The sequence below is a fragment of the Eumetopias jubatus genome, unplaced genomic scaffold (genome assembly GCF_037043125.1).
Source record: "Eumetopias jubatus isolate StellerSeaLion01/CBP00866 unplaced genomic scaffold, mEumJub1_p1.0 scaffold_6, whole genome shotgun sequence".
Classification (NCBI taxonomy): Eukaryota; Metazoa; Chordata; class Mammalia; order Carnivora; family Otariidae; genus Eumetopias; species Eumetopias jubatus.
The window spans coordinates 118094697-118117118 of NW_028274812.1; the positions used below are offsets into that span (position 1 = coordinate 118094697).

At 59.0% G+C, this 22422-nt stretch overlaps 1 protein-coding gene across 2 annotated transcripts in view; it reads left to right on the top strand.

Moving 5' to 3' along the window:
* GRM4 (glutamate metabotropic receptor 4) overlaps positions 1 to 22422 on the top strand; it is a 106831-nt gene that overhangs the window by 80745 nt on the left and 3664 nt on the right. For both annotated transcript variants that reach the window (XM_028120600.1, XM_028120601.1), the window contains 4 exons: positions 7724 to 7924; positions 8147 to 8283; positions 11347 to 12282; positions 18674 to 18920. In XM_028120600.1, the coding sequence (XP_027976401.1) occupies positions 7724 to 7924; positions 8147 to 8283; positions 11347 to 12282; positions 18674 to 18920 (1521 nt within the window). The remainder of the gene's footprint in view (positions 1 to 7723; positions 7925 to 8146; positions 8284 to 11346; positions 12283 to 18673; positions 18921 to 22422) is intronic.

Below are 22422 nucleotides of genomic sequence, written 5' to 3' on the forward strand. Positions count from 1 at the left end.
CATTGCAGGGTTTGAAAGAGGATTGACGTGATCCGATTTCTGTTCTAAGAGGCTCACTCTGTCCGTGGCCTGGAGAGAGGAGGTAGGGGTATGGGCAGAGTGGGAGCCTGGTTCGGACGCCTGTGCTCTAGTCTGGGCGGGAGGTGACGGGGTCTGGAGCAGGTGGTGGCCTTGGAGGTGAGGAGGGGTCAGACTCTTTGCCAGTTTTGCAGAGTGGCTTTGGAATTTGCTGAAGGATCGGAGGTGAGAGAAAGGGGACAATAAATCAAGGATGGCCGCATGAATCTTGGCCGTGCACGAGACAGGGGGAGGAAGGTCGGGCTGCAGAGGAGAGTCAGGAGCTTGGTTTAGGCATGAGATGTCTGTCCGGTGTGGGAGTGGGAGCAAGCGTTAGGGGGGACGCCTGGCTGGCCTTAGATTTGGGGAGTTGTTGGCATATGGATGGGGCTGGCTGGAGACACCAAGGGAGGGAATATAGTTCAGGATCCTGGCACTGAGCTCTGGACACTGGGAGGTCAAGGGAGTTGGGGAGAGGAGCCATCAGGGAGGCCAGAGGGAAAACAAAGCTCAGCCCCATCACCTGCTGTCATGCTGTGGGGTGGGGGGTGGGGTGCAGAGAGAGCAAGTGAGATGGGAGGAAGAATGGGTGAGGGGATTTGGCAGCGCGGGACTCCTTGGAGAGATAGGTGCAAAACCCAGATTGTAGTTGGTCAGGAAAACAAGGGAGAAATTGATGACAGGTGAGTAGGGACAGTGCTTTTGAGAGGTTCCATTGTACACAGAGAAAGAGAAGGCATGATGCTAGCTGGGGGCAGGGGGTGTCAAGAGAGGGTTTTTGTTTGCTTAAATGGGGGAAATGAAGGCATATTTCCATGTTGAGGGGAAAGATCCACTGGAGGGAAGGCCAGGCGCTGCTGGAAGGGGAAGGATGATGGGGTGATGGGGTGATAGGGTGACGGGGCATGAGAGGATGTCCCTGTGGGACAACTGTGATTCTAGTCCCCCCCTCCCCGCCCCCATCTGGGAGAGCTAAGCCCAGGCTCCTGGGTGCAGGCCTCAGAATCAGCCCGATGCAGAGAACAGCCCTGCCTGGGAGCTGGTCTGTGCAGGTGGCAAGCGTGGCTTCTTGTCTAGTGGTCTGGTGTCGAGTGGTCCTGGGGGCTGGCCTCATTTCACAGACAAGGGGGCCAAAGCTCAGAGATGCCAAGCAACTTGCCAGGACTGCAAGAGACCCAATGCGGGAGGGTGGCAGGCTGCTCCCATCGAGCCGTGACACCCATGTCCTGATTCTCAAACTGGGGTCTGTGGACATCTGGGGACACGCTCTGGAAGTCAGACTCTCAGGGACCCAGGAGTTCCAGGATGATTCTTGAACTTGGCATTTTCATTCAGGGGCCATCCAGAAGTGATCGCTACCAATTTCAGAGACACAAACTTCTCTGCTGCTGTGAGCATTTGCCATCGGAAGTCAGGGTCATAGTCGGACTTCAACTTTCAATGTCCTCAAGAATATGGCCCCATATTCTCGAGGGTCTGAACTGTTTTCCTTCAAAAGGGGTCTGAAGCTGGCTCAAGGTTGAGGAGCCATGGGCTGTACTGCCACAGAGCCAGAGCGAACCCCTGAGAGAGTCAGGAGCCCACCCCCGCTGGGCGAGTCACCGCCCCTCCTCCCCGCTCAGGTGGTGATCCTCCATCTGCCCCAACTGGTCATCCCCAGAGACACCTGAGCTGGCCCCGACTTCCCTGGGGCACGAGTGGGTGGAGAGCTGAGGCTGGGGTTGGGAGTTTGGGTAAACAGATAGAGGGGGCCAGACGGAGCTGGAGCTGCCTCAGACTGGAAAGCAGGTGTCTTGATGGAGGGGAGGGCATGGTGTGAGGGTGAAGAACAAGAGTGTGACCCTAGGAAAGGGAGAGCCTGCCATGTGATTTTGGGGCATGACGGGCAGGACTGGGGAGCGTGGAGCCCAGCCTCAGGAGCAGGACTCATGGGACCCTCAGAAAAACCTGCATGTTTCGGGGAGGTGACGAGGAGAATGGCTCAACCACAGGTGAGGGAGGATGGCCTGGAAGCACAGCGTGGCAGCTTTGTCCCCCCATCTGTATATCGGCAGGCAGGCTGACCTGGGCCCCTGTCTGCGTGGGGTAGGTACCCTGTACTCATCTCATCTTGAGGGGAGGAGAGCCCACATGCACCAGGCTGTAGGCAGGATGGAGGGGGAGGCCCAGGATGTGGGATCTTCCCCAGTGGAGGAGTGCCCGAGAGGAGAGGAAACAAGTTTACGAAGCGATTCTGCGTATAAGGTGTGATGCAGTGTGTTATCTGCCTATTCCTCCTTAATCCTGGCAGAGACTCCACAAGGTCAGGATCATTACCCTGAATTTACATCTGAGGAATGGACGTTTTGCTTGACCTGGGTCATCTAGCTGATCCATGGCAGAGCCAGGAGAGAGGCCCAGCTGTGTTTGCTAGACTGTAGCTCCTAGGGGGATCTCGTATCCTACTTCTTGGAAGTTTGCCCAAGGGATGAAAACTGGTGTGTATGTTTGCATATTTGTATGTACGTGCAGGCTTCTGCATGCAGATGTGTGTTGTGTGTCCATGCACCTGTGCTGGATTGTACGTGCGGGCGTCTGCCTGTGAATATAGACGCGCTGGCGCCCCCTGGTCCTCTCAGTGCTCACCGGCCCCGTCTTTGCCAATGGACTTTCTTAATGCCCCTGGGAGCAGGCCTTGGCCTAAGATTGGTGGGAGCCCAAGTGTTTGTCTCCTCAGATGGGCAGCCCTGAGGTGTCCTCCACGTCATCTCCTGGAAGGCCCCAGCGGAATCGAGCGCCATGCCTCATATCCTGCCTCCCTTCCCCAGCCCAGGTTCCTAGCCCCAAGGATGCTTCCATGTATCACCTCCCAGAGAAAACACCCATGGGCCTCTCAGCCCGACAGTGGGTGAATCTGGAGGACCGGATGCTCGGATGCTGGTTGAGTAGCGGTGTCTAAGTTACCTGTGTTTATACGTATCTGGACATGGGTGTGTGTATAGATGTGCATCTCAGTGCCCTCAAGGTTGTGTGTAGTCACCTGGATGTGTAGCTGTAGAAATACATGCCTGTGTACATAATTGATTTTTGTCTTCCTTTATGCGAGGGAGCCTCTTTGAGAACTGTGCTTGCGCGCGCGTGCAAGCGTAACGCTCAGGGGGGTTGCAGTTGGGCTGAGTGAGTTGTGGCGAGGTGATGGGGGAGACAAGGAGGAACTCTGATTATTTCAACCTTGAAAACTCATTTCAATTACAATTTACAACCTGCAGACAAAGGCTGCAGTCACCGTAGTAACCATAGCTGCGGGGTTTTGACGGAGAAAATCCTTTCCCGATGGTTTCCCCCGGCTGGCTGTCACCCGTGGCAGAGCCAAATGCATCTCTGGCTCACTGTACCCCGGGACACAATTAGGACATCTTCAAACTGTTGCTGCTGTCATTGCCACCATGTGTCTGGGATTTATCTCCTCCAGTAGCGCTTGGAAATGTGTGTCCTGCTTCCTCCCAGAACTACCTGGGCCTGGGGTTCCTGCCCACCCACGAGGGCATTTTCTGACCCCCTCCCCCCTTCTCTCCATGACCACCACCTGCTTTGGACCTGTAGCAGCGCTCCCTAACTCCCAATTAGGCCTGGGCCCCAGAGAAGGGGCAGGAGGTAGACCAGGGGCTGGATGGGGGAAGAAGATGGGGAGGGACGGTATGGGGTGGTGGAAACTCTTACGGAGCCAGAGAGATCCAGGTTCAAATCCCAGCCCTGCCACTTCCCAGCCAGGCCCATCCCCAGGTATGTATGAGCAGGTGCTAGGCGACAGGATTCCTGGGAAATTCTGGGTACATCACTTGACCACTTGCAAACCTCAGTTACCTCCTCTGTGAGGGGGGCCAGTTCAGCCTACCTCCCAGAGCCTCAGGAAGGAGAAAGGCCAGGCATGTGAAGGCTCTCGGTGAGCACCAGTCATGCTGTGGGGTTATTAGCTGAGGAGTCCGGAGGTGTGCGGAGAGCCGTGCTGGTTATGGGCACAGCTTCAAACATTCAGGACAGAGCAGCTTGTCCTTGTTTAACTTGTATTTATGATTCCTGCTCCATCCTCCCCACCCCGCCCACACCATGTGAGCCACTTGGGCCCTGTCATTGTTGCCTCCTGAGGGGCTCAGGGAAGGGCCCTTGGGGCTTGCGGGGTATCTGTGTATAGAGGGCACACTCGAGGCCCGGTGTCCCCTTGTAAATAAAGGTCCTCGGCAGGTCACCCCTCTGCACATTTTCTCATCTGTAATCGGGGCTGGACTTGAGACAAAAGTCAAGGATGTGTGTCAAGAAGTCTCTAGAAGTCCATGGCTGTCACCGTGACAGCTCTGGGGTAGAGATTCTGGAGGGGCAGCGCTGATGGGTCACTGACCGCCCACGGGACCCCAGAGCCCCTCTCGTGGGAGCTTCCCCGGGCAGATATGGATTCTCCTGGTGAGGCTTGTCCTCACTCTGGCCTTGGGGCCCGTGGCTCGTGACCCCACTCGGTCCTGGACCTGAGTGGCCCGGGAATGGGTACTTCAGCGGGACCCACTGAGGACGGACCCTTGGGGGAGGAGAGGCTGAGGGCAGCTCAGGTTGGGAGGTGCAGCAGATCCCTCAGCCCGGTGTGTCCTTGGCTTTGGGCGGGAGCTGCCCGCTCTCTGCTGTTGCCTCAGTCTCCCCTCCGTCCTGGTTAATAATTCAGTCTCTCGCCCGTATGAAGTGAGGCTGTGATGGCAGTGCAGGGTCGTTGAGTGGTATTTTATGTTTTCCGTTCTTCAGGCTGAGGGGAGCAGGACCTGGGGGCTGGGTGGGGTCCAGGGCTGGGGCTGCAGCCTGCAACCTGCCCCAGCCCCCTCTGTTGCCCTCCCTTTAGGGACAGGGTTGTCCCTGGGCTTCTCTCCGGGGTCTCAGAACCTTGTCATCAGGAGCTCGGACAAGAGGGCAGGCTGGTGAAGCTGGAGAATTTACCTTTCATGTTTATTCCCGTCTGTTTGTGCCTTGGCCTAGAAATAGTGTTGTTTTAACAGCAAGGCTCTGCTGGCCCAGGAGCTCCGAGGCAGGGCCGGACTTACACCTGTCTGTGCCGTCAGGTGTTTGACCAACCTCTGTAGCACTTGGCAAAGCACCGTGCCTCTCTTCAGGTCTTGTGACTATTAACCCACTAATCCTCATTAGGGACCCTATCCCGAGCCCGTGAGGCAAGTACCATCATTATCCTCATTTTGTAATTGAGGGAACTGAAGTCCGAGAGATGAAGTGACAGGTCCAAGGTCACCCAGCTGGAGGGGTTGGTGGAGCTGGGGTTCCAGCCGAGACAGTCTGGACTTCGAGTCCAGGCTCCTGCAAATGCAGGGCAGTGACAGCGGATAGTGAGGACCTTTGCTGACCAGGAGAGAGCCAGGGAGACAGCTCCCAAGCCCGCCCTGCCTCCAGCCCCGAGGCCACGCTGTAGGAGCTGTGGGCCTGTTTGGACTGAGCGGTGTCCTCAGGGCCAATGGGGCATGTGCCCCAAACTGTCCAATCTGAGTAGTGGTGACTCTTGATCTCTGATCCCGAGCTTGGGGTACCTGGGGTCAGGTTCTACCCTCAGTGGCTGAGGCAGGCATATGAAATATGCCCCCGGCTCTGTGGGAGTTCCGGGCAGGCAGTTGTCTCATCTGTAAAACGACAGAATTGCCGCAGATGACCCCCTTGGTCCTGCCATTCCTAGCACTGTGAGCCCATGATTTCTGTCATCCACTCAGCAAGTGCTGAGTATCCACCCTGAGATAGGCTGAGAATGGGATGGGGTCCCGGCCACCTGACCCAGCCATTCAAGGGGTGACAGCTGCACAGGCTGGTCATCCCCACATCCTGGTGGGGCAGCAACTGTCCTTCCCGGTGTGAGCGGATTAGATGGTGGAGAGACCCCAGGCACAGCGGTGTGTTGCCCTGTATATACATATACCCTGTGTCTGCCTCTGAGGTATGCAAGCAGAGGGATGGACGCAGTGACCTCTGGAGTTCCCAGGGGAGCAGGGCCTGGCACTGACCCAGCCCAGCCTGGCCCCCACACAGTAGACATGGGAGGCTCTGGCTGTGGCCCATGGGGCTAGGCTGGGGTGCAGCCACTCATCCTGCTTTCTGCTGGGGAGTCACCTCTGCAAGGTGTGGCACTGGCGCCCTAGCAGGGAGGCAGTGGATGTACGTGGCGGGGGTGGGGGGTTGATTTCTTTGTCCTGGTCTCTAGGGAGGAGGTTACAGGCTGTGATGGGGGCAGGGACTGTGGCCTCAGTAGGAGAAGCCGGCTTCTCTAGCATTCTGCCCTTCCTCTCCCTGCCTCCACTTTGCATCCTCCAGCCCCCTCCTATCCACCCCTTCTCTCCCCCCTCTGCTTTCCTGTCCCCCCCACCCCAATTCTGCTCTTAGACTCCCTCAGGCATAGAGTGGCACACAGGCTGGGAGCTGGAGTACTGGGGTTCAGGGTCAGCACTTCATGGTTCTGGGACATCACTGGGCTTTACTGTGCCTCAGTTTCATCTCTGATAGGGGCATAATCACTCACCTCATGGCACCCTGTTGGGAATTCAATGAGTTAATGTGCATAAAGGTCTTAGAACAATGCCTAGCATAGAGCAGGTGCTCACTAGACCTTAACAGCCCTTATTCTTCATTATGATTGCTAGCCTGGGCCCTCTGGTAGTGCCTCCTCTTCCAGAAAGCCTTCCTGGCCTGCTCTGGCCCAGGGACCTCTGTTGCCGACCTCAGAATCCCCCCCATTCTGATCACTTAGCACAATAATAATGTGGATCAGTTGCCTACTCAGTGCCAAGTGTTTTCTGTACCTCATCTCATTTAAGCCTCTGTGGGGCAGGATTACGATCCCTTTTTACTGAGAGGACACTGAAGCCTTAGGCAGCCGGGGAGCTTGGGCCCAGGGCCTAGGGGGTGAGGATGGGAGGCCAGAGCCCCAAGGCCATGGCGCCTAGGAAGCCACTGCTGTTTGCAGTGAGGGTGGGGGTGGGAGTGGTGCCCCACTTGGCAGAGCTCACTCACCCTGGCTAATGGGGAAGGAGTTGGTGGGGATGATGGTGACTTCTGGTGTGTGGGGCAACTGGAAGCCACTGAGGGCACCAGGTGGCCTGGGTCCTAAACCCTGAGGGATCTGCAGCCAGGTTCTCACCCTCCCTGGGCCTCAGTTTCCCCATCCGTACCCTGTGGCAGGGGCAGCGTGCCCTGGCTGGTGTGGCTGCCCACCCATGAGCTGCGGTAGGGTACCACTGCAAGATACAGCCCTTGTCCTGGTGATTTCCCAGCCCGTGTGAGGGCCAGCGGCTCCCGCGATCAGTCTAGGCCAGGCAGGGGGAAGGCAGGGAGGCTCCACAGCCAGAGGGAGATCCCCTGGCCAGTTGCCTTCTGCAGGCAATCGTGACATGCGGGCCTGCCTGGCTGTTCTGGGGCCTTAGGGCACAGGGTCTGACTGTACAATGGCAAGAGCAGTGGACACTCCCTGTCACCTTTTGGGATTGTCCCCCGTAAGACCACTGCCTGGGTGATAGAGCGAGCACTGGGCCAGGAGCCAGGAGGCCTAGGTTTGCCGAGATGGGCTGTGTCACCTCTCTTGGTTCTGGTGCCCACCACGTGGTCTGTGAGCACGGCGGGCCTCATGGACGCTGCCACGCTGGGTGTTTCGTTGCAGACCGAGAACGCATCGGGCAGGACTCGGCATATGAGCAGGAGGGGAAGGTGCAGTTTGTGATTGATGCCGTGTATGCCATGGGCCACGCGCTGCACGCCATGCACCGTGACCTGTGTCCTGGCCGCGTGGGGCTCTGCCCACGCATGGACCCCGTGGATGGTGCCCAGCTGCTCAAGTACATCCGCAACGTCAACTTCTCAGGTGGCTGTCCTGGGCCATGCACTGGAAGGGGTCCTGGGGTTCCTTGCGGGGGAGGAGTCGGGGGTCTCCTCAGATATTGCCAGGGGGCCATCTCAGATATTGCCTGAGAACCATGCAGGGGCCTCCCCAGAGGTGTCTCTGCCCTGGGCTCCTGATCCTCCCTGCTTCTTGGTGAGAGCTCAGCAAAGATACGGAGTGTGTAACATTCACTGGCCCCTACAGGCATCGCGGGGAACCCCGTGACCTTCAATGAGAACGGAGATGCCCCTGGCCGCTATGACATCTACCAGTACCAGTTGCGCAATGGCTCTGCTGAATACAAGGTCATTGGCTCCTGGACGGACCACCTGCACCTCAGAGTAAGTGCATGGCGGGAGGGCAGAGAGGGGCCCCGGGAGGGATGGACAGAGTCACTCGTGCCACCCAGCCCCTGGGAGGGAAGAGCAAGGGGAAGCAGCCGCTGATTAGCCGGGACTAGCCCTGACTTCCCATTTGCTGCTGCCAAGCCCAGGCTTTCTTCCGTGCCCCACTCCAGGCCTTGAAGGGCCCTGGGTGCCACCCCTGCCTGAAACAATGGGACTTCTGCATCCATGCCCTTTCCCTTGGCCTGGGGCCTTCCTGCCTGCCGCCTGCTGGCGGGGGAGGGGGGAGGAAACTCTGGATAATCCAGACAACTCACCCTGGAGTGAAGGGCTCAGTGGGTGTGGGGAAGCCAGGCGAGGAGGGGGAGGGCTGCATCAGGACAAAGGAGGACCGTGTCTCAAGGCAAAGGGCACAGTTAGGTGGGGTTTCCGGTGGGGAGTAGAAGGCTGTTTGAGAGTGTTTCCTAAAGCTGTCAAACTACACCTGGAAGGTCATCATTTTTCTGGGTATTTTGGGCAGCTGACCGGGGGTGGGGAGGGGGGGTCTTCTCCTGAATCTTCCTAGCCACATTTTTCCCAGCCCCTGATTGTGCCAGGGACGTGGAGGCTTTCCCTCCCTGGCCTCAGTGAACCTAGCTGTGACTAGAGCCATGTGTTTAGAGAGAAAGGACCTGTGGTTCATTCCCCGAGGAAATGCCAGTGGACGTGGCCCCTACCTTGCAAGGTGGAGGGGCGAGCTGTGCTCGGAGTGGGCTCAGTATGACAGCTGGATGGATGGACCAGTGGGACACGGGAGGCTCAGGCCCGTGTCTGGCCTCAGCTACCCCTGTTCCAGATCCCGGGAGAGTGGCATCATGTGCCTGCTGTCCCCTGTTGTAAGAATCTCTTCCGGCGACGAGCCCCTTGAGCAACTCAAAGCTCTTCCTGCCCATGATCCCTGAGGAGCTCTTCCTGCCCATGATCCCATTTAGCTCCCACAGTCTTCTGAGTCAGGGGAAGTAGCTCCACAAGCCCAGCCTGAGGGGTGTTCCAGAGGCCACATGGCAGGGGGTTGAGGGGCAGAGCCCATTCCTGTGGTGATGCTCCTTGGGTGGCTGAACGGAGACAGACAGAACAGGGCAGGTAGGAGCACTTGGCAAATGGGGTGATACCCCAAATGGAGGCATGTCTCTTTTGGGTGCAGTGTGAGGAGCAGTGAGGGGGGGCAGGGATTCAGTTCACTACCAGCAGCAGCGGCTCATCCCTCCTGAGCGCCTGCTGTGTACAGCTCCTGTGGTAAGCATGTGACCCTACTGTGTGGACAGCAGCCCCGTGAGGCAGGCACAGTTCTGATCCCATTCTACAGCTGTGGTAAGTGAAGGCAGGGCCTCGGTGTGGGGTGGGCTGTGGCCTCCTCCCTGATGATACAGGCCTCTCAGCCAGCGTGGAGTTGGGGCGGCGGGAAGGTTGGGGGGGACGAGGACTTCAGCCATCACAGCCTCCCCGCCTTCTCCTGAGGGCTCAGTTTGGGCTGTGCTGTGGCGGCCACAGAGCAGGCCGGCCTAGGGTGGGGGGGGGCCCTAGGAAGAGAATTCACCCTGCCCGCCACCGTCTTCCTCCAGGGTCTGAAAGTGAGGTGGCCTCTCATGGCCGGTGCCTGGGCCTCACTACCTCTGTCATGGATTCCACAGAGAGTCCCGGGGTCCCCTGTGTGCCAACCCTGTGCTGGGGGCTAGACACGTGGCAGGGAACACGCACAGAGACCCTGCCCTCGTGGGGCTGACCTTCTGGGGAAACAGTCAGAATTTCCGTGGTGCCTTCGTCACACTAAGTAGCCAAGTGGCCTCATATCTGCCGTCCTTGGATCAGGTGGGAAAACAAAGGCTCAGAGAGGTTGAGGTGTTCGCCGCAGGGCTCACAGCCAGCTAGCAGCACACCCGTGATCCCAGGATTTGCCCGCATCTGAGGCTGTCCACGGGAGCCAGAGTTTTCTGGAACAGCCACCATCGCCCTGTGTCCCTCTGTGGTCTCATAGCTTCGGCGCACGGGGTTGTCCCGCTTCATTGTTCCTGCGGGGACAGTGGCCCCAGTTGCTGCTGTGCTCTTGGGCTTCTAGAGGACCACATGGCCCTGCCATGCCCAGAGCCACAGGCCAAGCTCCTTCCCTGAGCTTTTCCTCCCACCTCCCATGAGGCCATCTTTGGGCTCCTCCCCTTTTCCTCAGCTCTGAAACCATCCCCTTGCCTAGCTGGTTATTCCTTCTCTGGGCTCCAGGACCGGCACAGAGGAGCACCTTTCTGGCCAGGCCCGCTGCTCCCTAAGTGTCAGGTCCTCCTACGAGCCACTCTATTTGGGACAGATGCTTTGAATATGGCTCCCAAGTGTAGTCCAACTCCCATTCCTCAGGGCCTGGGGCTCTTCTGGGCCTCTTGCTTACTTTCCAGACTTTTCTGAAACACTGAACTTGGTATGGGGGGGGCCAACATAGTTCCTTTGTTCCAGCAATCGTGTCTTTGGAGACACATAATGGCGACTAGCACTAATTTAGAGCAAGATGTAAAGAAACTCTAACCCCTGGGCAGATTCCGTATTCTCTGCGCCAACTTCTGTTCATTGCTCTCTGCTGAGCACAGCTTCCTGTGCAGCCCAGAGGAGGTCCCGTGGGCTGAGCCATGGGGCAGCGCATCTCCCAGCAAGCACATAAGTCACCTGCAGGGTCTGCTTACAATTCAGATCCTGAGACAGTGGGTCTGGGGTGGGCCCCAAGGTGGCACTTACAACAAGCTCCCGGGTGATGCTGATGCTGGTCTGGGGCCAGGGCTCCTGAGTTCCCTGTGCTTCCCCGTGGGACTCCCAGTTCTCACTGCTGCTCTCTGGGCTCAGCATCTCCATACGGTCCTTGAGGGTTTTGGATTTGCCCAGGATGCCTCATAGGTCAGCCGTGTCTGAATCATGTGGGTGGGCTTATTTAAATCCAGCTGTTGGGTCCAGCGGGTTGTGGCTGGGGTGCCAGCCAGTGGGGTGGCCCAGGGCACCGGGCGGCATAGCCTGAGGCCAGCTCCCCTGTGCTGTCATTGCCAGATAGAGCGGATGCACTGGCCGGGGAGTGGGCAGCAGCTGCCCCGCTCCATCTGCAGCCTGCCCTGCCAGCCGGGCGAGCGGAAGAAGACCGTGAAGGGCATGCCCTGCTGCTGGCACTGTGAGCCCTGCACGGGGTACCAGTATCAGGTGGACCGCTACACCTGTAAGACCTGCCCGTATGACATGCGGCCTACAGAGAACCGCACGGGCTGCCGGCCCATCCCCATCATCAAGCTGGAGTGGGACTCGCCCTGGGCTGTGCTGCCCCTCTTCCTGGCTGTGGTGGGCATCGCCGCCACGCTCTTCGTGGTGGTCACCTTCGTGCGCTACAACGACACGCCCATTGTCAAGGCCTCAGGCCGCGAGCTGAGCTATGTGCTGCTGGCCGGCATCTTCCTGTGCTACGCCACCACCTTCCTCATGATCGCGGAGCCCGACCTGGGGACCTGCTCTCTGCGCCGGATCTTCCTGGGGCTAGGCATGAGCATCAGCTACGCGGCCCTGCTCACCAAGACCAACCGCATCTACCGCATCTTCGAGCAAGGCAAGCGGTCGGTCAGTGCCCCGCGCTTTATCAGCCCTGCCTCGCAGCTGGCCATCACCTTCAGCCTCATCTCCCTGCAGCTGCTCGGCATCTGCGTGTGGTTTGTGGTGGACCCCTCCCACTCGGTGGTGGACTTCCAGGACCAGCGGACGCTCGACCCCCGCTTCGCCAGGGGCGTGCTCAAGTGCGACATCTCAGACCTGTCGCTCATCTGCCTGCTGGGCTACAGCATGCTGCTCATGGTCACGTGCACCGTGTACGCCATCAAGACTCGAGGTGTGCCCGAGACCTTCAACGAGGCCAAGCCCATTGGCTTCACCATGTACACCACCTGCATCGTCTGGCTCGCCTTCATCCCCATCTTCTTTGGCACTTCGCAGTCAGCAGACAAGGTGAGTGGTGGGGCCGGGGGTGGGGGGCGGGGTGGGGGAGTGAGGGCCCTGAGCTGCGGGTAGCCTTCGGGGCTCGCTGGCCTTTCCCCCTGCTCCGGAGATGTCTTCTTCCGTGCCTCACTGCCTCCCCTACCTCCCGCCTGTTCTCTAGCGTCCGGCTTGTCCCTCCTCTCTCCCACCCGTTCTCCTTTCCTGCTTCCCCCCCACCCATCTCATCTCCCTCCTTCTGTCTTCCTTTTCTCTTTCCCTCCCTCTCTCCTCTCTGTCAGCTTTCACTCTCTTCTAGACTCTTCCCCACTTCTCTCCCTACCCAGCCACGTCTTCTCCGTCATCCACTCCTCTCTGCCCCTCTCTCTGTCCTCGCAGGATCCCCACGAGTCCCTGGGTGGGGGATGGACCGCACTCACTCCTCTCCTCGTCCCCAAGCCTCCGAAGCCCGGGAGTCTCGGGTGTCAGATGAGGGGCCTCTCCTCCAGCAGCCAGAGCTGCAGAGGGCTGCCTCCTGCTGGCTCTGTCAGGCCATCCTGTGGGCCTGGACGTGCCCCAGGGCCCCGTGCACTCTGCCCACATCCCAGCCCCAGCACTGCCTGGCTTCTGCAGGGTTTTATCTGGAAGGATTGAGGGTCACTGAAGCCAGAGGCTAGAGACGGGGGGGTGGGTGGTGGGGACCAAGGACCCCAGCTCCTCGTCCGAGCTCCATATCTGGGATCCTGGGCAAACCAGCTGGCTTCCTTGCCTCAGTTTCTTCGTCAGCATATTGGGGCCATGATCCTTCCCTTGCAATCCTTAAGGTGTTATAACAATCACATGGCCTGATGGGAGTGAAAGCTGTTTACCACTGCGGGGCGGCTGGGGCTGAGGAACGCAGAGGAGGGTGATGGCGACAGGGGTCAGAAAGATGACAGGGCAGATGGTGGAGGACCCAGAGGCTGTGGGAAGGATGCTGGCTTCTACCATCAGCGAGAAGGGAGCCACTGTGGGGTTCTGAGCAGCGAGGGACATGATGTAGTGTAGGTTTAGACGGAACCCTCTGGCTGCTGGGTGGAGCCCTGAGGAAGGTGAGCCAGGAGCGGGACGGCCAATGTGGAGGTGACTGCAGCGAGCCCGACAAGGGGCTGCTGGGGCCAGGGGTGATGGGAAGCGGGGGCTCCTCGGTGTGTCTGCAGGGGGTGCTGGCTGGATTTGGGATGGATTGCATGTGGGGCAAGCAGTGCAGAGGAGAGTCAAGGATGACTCTGGTTTTTGGTGTGAGGATCGGAAGGAAGGAATGTCTGCACCCTAAGGTGGGGAAGACCACAGAGGAGCCAGTTTGGGGGCCGAGATCGAGCAATCGTTTGGATGTGCTAAGTTCGGGCTGCCCATTAGAGGTCCGTGTGCTGCTGTTGAGCCAACAGTTGATTATACAGAGCTGGGGTTCAGGGCCGAGGGCCGGGCTAGAGCTGGAGCTGGGGGAGTCGTCAGCCCATGGCTGGCATTTGAAGCCAGAGCCTGCCCAGGTGTGAGTTACTAGGAATGCCTGGCTTTCGGTGTGGCTGCTGCCAAAGCCACGATGGAGGGGGTGCTTGTCATGTGCCTGACACTCTATCTAATGGACAGCAGGCTCCACAGTAGCAGGGCAGGGTGGATAGCACCGTCCCCGTTTACAGATGAGGACACAGAGACACAGAGAGGCCAAGTGACTTGTTTGAGATCACACAGCCAGTACGTGGCATGGCTGAACTTGACCCTGCTGTGCCTAACTCAGGAGGCCCCCCCACCCCCAAGCCCGGTCCACACTGCCTGCCTGCAGCCCTGGGACACCTTCCTGTCCTGGGGCCTCCTTGGTAGGTGCCACATCTGCTCCAACAGCTCCTCAAGGGCAGGAGCTGTGCCCTCCATCCTGAAACCCTTGGCCTGGCTCAGGGAGGCCTGTGGCCTGCCTTCCAAAGGTGGCCTGTGGGCTGAGGGGCTCTGAGACGCGGACCTTGGGGTTGGCAGTGAGTGCCCTGAGATCAGAGAACAGGTTTGGCTCCAGGTCACCCCATACACCTGAGCCAAAGCAGCCACCAGGCCCAGCTCTCACTGTGAGCCAGGTCTCCTGCCGCTACTGGCCCTCATGCTGAGGACAGGTGCAGGCAGAAGCTCCATGCCCCGCAGTGCCCAGGGGGCCCACAGAGCCAGCAGGGGAAGCCATCCCTCACTCCAGGAAGCTGGCAGCTTGAGAAATTTCCTTCAGCAGCACCAGGAGGCTCCTTCCCCTGCCTCCTCAGGGAGTAAAGTGCATGGCTTAAAGGCAGACAACATGGTGGCTGAGCCCCTTACTCTGCCTTCCCATCGTTTCCTCAGTGGGGGCCCTGCCCTCCCAGGGGGTGGGACCCTCCCCTGCCTCCGGCTGCTGAGGCCCCACCCTCCCGCTCAGCCCCCCGCATCTCTCCAGGCCATCCTGCCTGCCTCTGATTTCTCCCTTTTTAGGAGGCTCCCCTCAGTATGGATGATGAAAAGGAGCCTCTGAAATGATCTCTTCTGAAGCCCAGAGAGAGGCAGAGACTTACTTGCTTGGGGTTACACAGTAGGCTAGCCTCCCAGCCACAGGTGGCACTGAGACACTGCTCTGCCCCTGAGGGTTGGGGGGGACGGGACACATGGGACATGCCCCTCCCCTCTGGGCTTCTGCACGAGGAGGGGCGGGAGATGAGCTCTGAAGTCCCTGCTGGTTCAGACTACCTGACTTCCTAGAGACTCAGGCAGCCCAGGGGCTGAATCTCTGCCCAGCTCTGCCAGCACTACAAAGGCGCATAGAGAGAGTGGGGTGGGGCTGTGGTGGGGAGTTGTGTGGTTATAGAGAGGTGTGTGTGCCTTGTGCATGGTCAGTGGGGGCCGGGTGGTGTGTGTATCTGCGTGCAGGTGGGTGCATGTGTGCGCATGGAGTGGGAATGGGTAGCTGTGTATGTTGAGAGCTTCATGGCTGCTGGTATGTGTGTGGGTGTGCAGAGGAGTTGTGTGTGTCCGGCCATGTACGTGCAGATGTGTGTGTGTGCAGTGGTATGTGCGTATTCAGGTATGTGTGCAGATGTGGGTGAATGCCTCTGTGTGTGTGCATGTGAGTGTACCAGGTGCATGAAAGAGGGCGTGTGTGCGTGTGTGTGTGTGCGCGTGCCCCCAGGTGTGAGCCTGAGTCAAGTATGAGTGTACAGCTGTGAGTTCAGGCGTGTGTGTGAATGCAGAGATGCACGTGTCTATGGGCGTTCATGTCCGTGGGCATGTGGGTGTGTCCAAGTGTGTGTGCACACGTGCTTGCAGGGGCTTGGCGGCACCCATTTCCCCCCAGCGTGCAGGTGGTGGTGCGGAGTGAAGCTGTCTGTGCTGCCCGGGTGAGCAGGCAGATGGGTTTCCCCACACTAGCCCGGATTTCCAGGGGTTATCACGGCCGCCGTGTGGCATTACTCTGAGCCGTCTGGAGCATGCTTTCTCTACCGCGTGGGGTTCCCGCTCAGCTGCACTTGGGCAGGACCTAGCCACAGAGGCTGGCCAGGTGGTGGGTACGTTCATTTATCTGATTTGTACAGATTCCGAGCTTCTCAGTAGCCACAGGGCCCCTTGGACCCTCTGCCCACCAGGCCTTGCAAGGAAACAGGAAACTCCTCATCTCCCTCCACAGCGGCTCCTTTCTGTGCCCTTTGCCCCACCCACACCCATCAGACCCAGCTCTGACAACCTCTTCACTCTGGGGAGCAGTCACTTGTGAGGCTAAGGCAGAATTTCTTGCAGAGGACAGAGTGTAGCCAGGGCTTGACCAGAAAGGGGAGCAGGAGTTCAGGCACCTCTGTCTGGAAGATGGGTTGGCTGGGAAACAAGACGAAATCAGATCCTTGAGGTCACCTCTCACCCCCCTGGCCTTTGAGACCTGCACCTGTGTCTGGGCCCCTACCCCGGGAGGGGGGGGGTGCCTGCTGGTTTCTAGAGGTTCTAGAGGACCGCTGCTTCTTTGATAGAATCAGCATGCTACCACCTCCTGGTGTCAGTGTGCGCCTTCACACAGAGGGCTCCGGGACAATGCCGGAGTGGGTGGGAGGGCAGGAATTCCAGACCCCAGAGCAAGGAGAGGGATTGGGGGTGTGCAGCCCCACTTGTGCTTGCACAGGGCCAGCCACTCCCAGCCTGCGATGGCTAGAGGAGCCCCCGAGGCCTCTGCTGGAAGGGCAGGGCCCCAGTGGGTGGGGGCAGCTCTGCTTAGGTTTGATCAGTTTACACCCCATCTTGTGTTTTGTTTGTGAAAAGGCTCCTAGGCTGAAAAGCAAAATACAACACCAAAGACTGTACTCTTTTCCGTGCTCACGGCTGGCTCCACGGTTTTCAGGGCCTTGTGCAAAAAGAAAGTGAAGGCCCTTGTTCAAAAATGATTCAGGATTCAAGACGGTGGCAGCAGGGCATGACAGCAAGTGTGTGTGTCCACGGTTCTGCCTCTGCCTGTGTTAGTGGAGGGGCCTAGCATCCCACAGTGGGTCCAGGCGGAGTGGCATCTGGCCCCCAACACAGAGCTGTGTCCACCGCAGGGCTCACTCTGTCCAGAGAGGCCGCCTCTATCCCTGGTTCCACCTACTCTATATGGGCCCCACCCCAACAACGTGGGGGCGGAGGGCCTAAGATGGATATCTGACTTAGAAACCTGACGCTGATACCCAAGAACTCCCATTGTGAGAGGGGAGACTGCCCTTGCCCTCAGGAAGCCCCCAGTCTAATGAACAAAGACGTACTCTCACCCAGGGAGCTCCCAGTCCAATGGTGAAGATCCAGAAAACAAGTCTCATCTTGATTAGCCCAGACCTTCATTGTTTTCCCCAATGGTGTGGAGCCTGTCCGCCTCCACCCCCCGGCCACCATCAGCCCCATCTCAGAGGGTGGGAGAGGTAGCCAGCACCCTCCCACTGGCCAGTCATGCTGGGAAGCAGTGCTGTTACACAAGAGAGTGTGGCTTGTGTGTGAGGACAGGGGATGACTGTGTCCAGGGGGCTGTGTGCTCCCTGGGGACCAGGCTCTCATTTCCCTGGGCCTGTGACATTTTCTGAACAGTGACAAATGAAACTGCCTCTCCACACTCCCAGCCTCCTTCCCCATGGTACTGTGCAAGCTCACAGAGCTTCACAGTCTGGGTTTGGCTGACCTCGTGGGTTGGGAGAGGTAGCAGCTATCATCCCATTGCACTGATGAGAAAACTGAGGGTCAGAGAGGGCTTGGGACTTGCTCAGGGTCACATCCGTCTTTCCTTTCAAACCCTAGGGCTTCTCCAGCCTCTCTCTCAAGGGTAGCTGGAACAATAGCCTTCAGATCCAGGTCATGAAGCGTTTTTGGATGAGGGCAGGAGATGGGGTAGAGTATGAGAATGGGTGTCAGAGGGGGTCGGATGGAGCTGGGGGTCAGGGAGAGCTTCCTAGAGGAGGTGGCACATCAGCCAGGCCCCAGGGGAGGGGGCCCAGGCCTAGAAACGTCAGATTTGGGGGGCAGAGCATTTCCTGCCTTCCCCATGCCCAGACCTGGGGACTACAGCCTGGGCCTCCTCTGGCCCCACGCAGGCTGAGGGAGGCTGGAGGGACAGCGGAGGCCTGGAGAGCTGGGAAGGACGGAAGAGGTGGGGAGGGGACCCCAGGGGGCAGTGGGAATTGTCAGGCCCTGCCTGGAAGGCCCCACTATTGAAGAATGGATTATCCGACACCCAGATTAATGGACTTTCATTTTGCTAAACATCTGTCACTGTTAGTGCTGGCGAGCGAGCGTGAAATGAGCTTTGACTGTGCTGCCATTGCCATATCTCGCTGGGCACGGTGGCTCCCATGCCAGTGGCCTGCTCTGCACAGGGTGGCAGTGGGGGGCACAGTCACTGAATGGGGGCCTGGTCAAGGGGCTGCGGCACGGCCACTGGGAGTTACTCCAAGGCACCAACAGACGTTCATTTGACTCCCAGCCCTGTGCAGGGGGCTGCTCCTGGGAGGGTCAGCTGTGGTCTCCTGAGGGCCCTTCCTTAGGGGTGCTCCCCCCACATAGCATGTAGCAGTGGGAAACACTTCCGTGCACGTACCATGGGCCGGACATTGTACATACAATCACCATTTACCAAGGCATTTCATGCTCACAGCGGCCCTATGAAGTAGGTACTATAATAGCATGCCCACGTGGGGAAACCGAGGCACAGGGTGAGGCTTGTCCAAAGTCATATAGTTGTAAGTGGTGGAGCCAGGATTTGAATCCAGAGAGTCTGGTCTAAAGTCCCAGCTCGACACCACGACTCCCTTCAGCCCGAAGTCAGTGGGACATGGGGCAGGGCTCCCAGGGTCTGTTCCCCTGTGTCTGTCCCTGGGGTCGGGACCGTGAGGCCGGGGCAGAGCCCTCTCTGACGGCGCCCCTGGCTCACCTCCAGCTGTACATCCAGACGACAACGCTGACAGTCTCGGTGAGTCTGAGCGCCTCGGTGTCCCTGGGGATGCTCTACATGCCCAAGGTCTACATCATCCTCTTCCACCCGGAGCAGAATGTGCCCAAGCGCAAGCGCAGCCTCAAAGCTGTCGTCACCGCCGCCACCATGTCCAACAAGTTCACGCAGAAGGGCAGCTTCCGGCCCAATGGTGAGGCCAAGTCTGAGCTCTGCGAGAACCTCGAGACCCCAGGTGAGTGCCCGGCCCCGCCCCTTTCCCTCTGGGCCCCGCCCAGGCCCGCCTCCTTCTTGGAGAAGGCCAGCACCCCCACCTGGGACCCTGGCCACGCCCCTCCCTGAGCCCGTCCTCTGGGGGTCCTGGGAGAATCCCCGAGGCCGCGGATGAGTGGGAGTTCTGGGAGAACCTTGAGACGCCAGGTTAGTGCCCCCTCTGCCCCGCCCCATCCTGGTAACCAGGAGAGAACCTCAAGGTCCCACCCCACTAGCCTTAGCTGCACCCTTGCAGGGATCTCTGGCCGCCAAGGGTGAGGCCATGGGGGGACCTGGATCATGCAGGGTGACGGGGGACTCTGGGATTTCTCTGCCCTGGCACCCACATCTGGGCCTGTGCCCTTGCAGTCCCTCTGGGAGAAGGGGTTGTTGGAGGGCCCCTGCCTTCTGGCCCTTTAGTAACCTGGGCACAGAGGCTCTGTGGCCAGCCTGGCCACCCCCTCCCAGGGCCCTGAGAGATGGGGACTCAGGAGATGGGTCCCCAGGATGGGTAAGGGAGGAAGTAGTTTGGACGGAGGAGGGCCTCCAGAGGCCTCAGTTCTCGGGTAGCTGGGTGTTCCCAAGGGATTGTCCAAGGAGACCTCCACAGTAGAGGGTCACGCTCTGAGAGGGACCTCGGCATCTGAGGGGCAGGCCCAAGCGCCTGGGCAGGAACGTGCATGGGAGGGAGTGAGGCTGCCGTCTTTGCCAGCTCCTCTGATCCCCCTGCAGCCAGCCCTCTGTGAGGAGAAGAGATGGAGAGGAGAGACGGGCAGGGCAAGTGAGGGACAGGTGGGGCCTCCGGGGCACCAGTCATAGTGGTGACCATTTCTTGAGCCCTGATCTTGTGCCACCCTGCCATGCAACCTTGAAAGGCAGGTTTTTTTATCATCTGTGTAATACAGATGAGGAAAGGGAGGCTCAGCAAGGTTAGGGACTCACCCGGGTCACACAGCCAGCAGGTGGCTGGGCTGGACTTGACCTCCGCGGTGGTATCCCTACTGCTTCCTCGGAGAGACGGAGGCCTCTCTGGGCTGAGCCGTGGGGTCTCCTGCCTGTGGGGTGGGCCTCTGGGGGCCTCCCAGCTGCTCTGGTCGGGGGGAGAGATGGAGGGGTGGCTGTGGTCACCCCCTCCCCTCTGAGACCTTGGCTCCCTCCTTGGACATCGTGCAAGTGTCCAGATAGTTTAACTGGCAGCTTCTCCTGCCTCACCCGCTCTCTGAAAGTCCTGGGGGCTCCCATTGGTGGGGAAGGAGGAGAAGAGCCTGCCCCCCCACCCCAGGGAGACTCTCAGTCCCCATGGGACCTGGGAGTTAGCACTCAGCTTCTTCCCTCTCGTCTTGGGAGAAAGGCCAGAAATGGACATTGTTGATGGCAGCAGGAGGGATATGGGTTAGACTGCAGGAGGGACTGGAGCACAGGTTCCAGAGAGGAGGCCCTTTGTCACCCACCAGGAGGTCAGGAGAATGGGAGACCAAGCCTCCCTGGTGTGTTTCGGCTGGGGCAGCACCTCTCACAGGCTCCCCACCTCGTGGCCCTGGGGAAGCATCTTCCCTTCCTTTCTCAGCATGGCTCCCACATGTTGAGAGACTGCCATCTGTGGAAAGAAGGAAAGTCCCTTCCTACATCCAGATAGGATTTTTCACTCCCAAAGCCCTCTCCCTTGTTGAGTGATCTTCACAGCAGTCCTGTGAGGCCAGGGTAGGGCTAGAGGTTTGATTCCCCAGCTGAGGCCCAGAGAGGGTGAGTGACTCTCCTGAGGTCACACAACAAGGTGGTGGCTGTCTGGACCCACACAGTGTCTTTCTCTTGACCTTGACTTCACACGGTCTCCCTACCTCTGTGCAGAGTGGTACAGGTGGCTTCTGACATGCCCCCTTCTTTGATGTGCTGAAGATAATGTGTTGCCCCCCTCCCCTCATCTTCTGCCAGATGACCTCTGGTTCCAATCCTGTTCCTCCTCCCAGAGCTTCCCTGGACCTACAGCCCTGGGACTCCCTTCAGGAGCCACCTGGGCCCTCCACTCTGAGATGGGAAGGGGCACTGTCTTCCCAGGACTCCCCACCTCTGGCCTTTTGTGTCCAGATCAGCAGAAACCCCAAATGCAGCCCCTCACCAGACCCTTCTGTCCTGAACAGGGGCCCCTCGCTACTCCCCATCCACACTCCTGGCTTCCTTTTTCCTCCTGCCCATGGAGATTTACCCGTCCCGGGTTCCACCCTCCATGCCTTACTCTGCTGGTGCAGGAGCAGGTGTGTCCAGTGAGCTCTGCTCCAGGGTTCATCCAAGTGGGGCATTAGCCCTCCAGGGACCATGGGCGTCTAACTGGAGATAACACCCTCACTCCAAAGGGCGACCGTCATGGTGCTGTCGCTGGCCAGAGGGAACCAGAGGGCAGGGCCTTCCCAGACACCTCTGATGGCTCCTCACTGACATGGCTTCTTCTGCCTCTGTTGAGGTTGGTCCCATGGGGACAGGGTAGAATTACCACCCCTTTCCACCCCCACCCCTCCACCAGACAAGGAGGGGAACAGAGGCCCGGGGAAGGGAGACACAGTGTTCCCAGCCCCGCTTCCTGCAAGGGAAGGATGAGAGCTGTTTGCCCCACTAGCCTGCCGTGGGAGCCAGAGACCAGGACCCCGTGCCCCCACTGTCCCTTAGCTCGGTGACAGCAGGAGATGTGGAGGTGCTGGGTGGGAGCCAGGTGATTAATTCTGGGGATGCCAGACTGAGGGGGTGTGAGCAGGAAGAGTGGGGAGATGTCACTCCTGTGGAGCAGGGACATTTTTCACTCTGTCACTGGCAGGTCATGTATCTTTACACAAACAACAGAATAAATAATTCAGGGGCCCGATTGTGGGCAGACTGGACACAAGAGACCCAGGGCAGCAAATGGGGGCTGTCCGCTTGTGCTTGCCACGGCCCGGCTAATTGTTATCTGAGGCAGCAGGGACTAAAAACCAGCAAGGGCCTATCACGGACAAGGGATGGGTTCGGGGCCCTCGGCTTATAGCCCCCATCCCTCCCTTCGGGCTGAGGATGCCCCTGGAGTGTCACTCTCCGCACCCTGTCCTAATTACTATAGTATTTCAGCCCTGCCCCTTTGCCCACCTCTTCACAGGGCTTAAAGAGTATGTCCCTCCACCCTGTGGCTGAGAGCCACCCATTTTACAGATGAGGGACTCGAGGCTCTGAGAGGTTCAATTTGTCGGAAGGGCTTCTTGGCAGGTGCTAAGATCCCCTGTACTGGGGAGGGCAGGACTGGACCTGAAGTCTCCTGACTCCTGGCCACAGTGTTTCCTTTTGAGCCTCACAGTTAGCTCCCGGGGGCCCGGGCAGACTCACTGCTCCCATTTTCCAGATGGTGAGACCGAAGCTCCGCTGAAGGACTCTGGGGCCCCTGGCTTGTAACTGAGGGCCGAATGCGCTTCCAGGTTCTGGAACCCAAGGATTGGATTTTCTATTGGAGACAGCTCTGGTCTTAG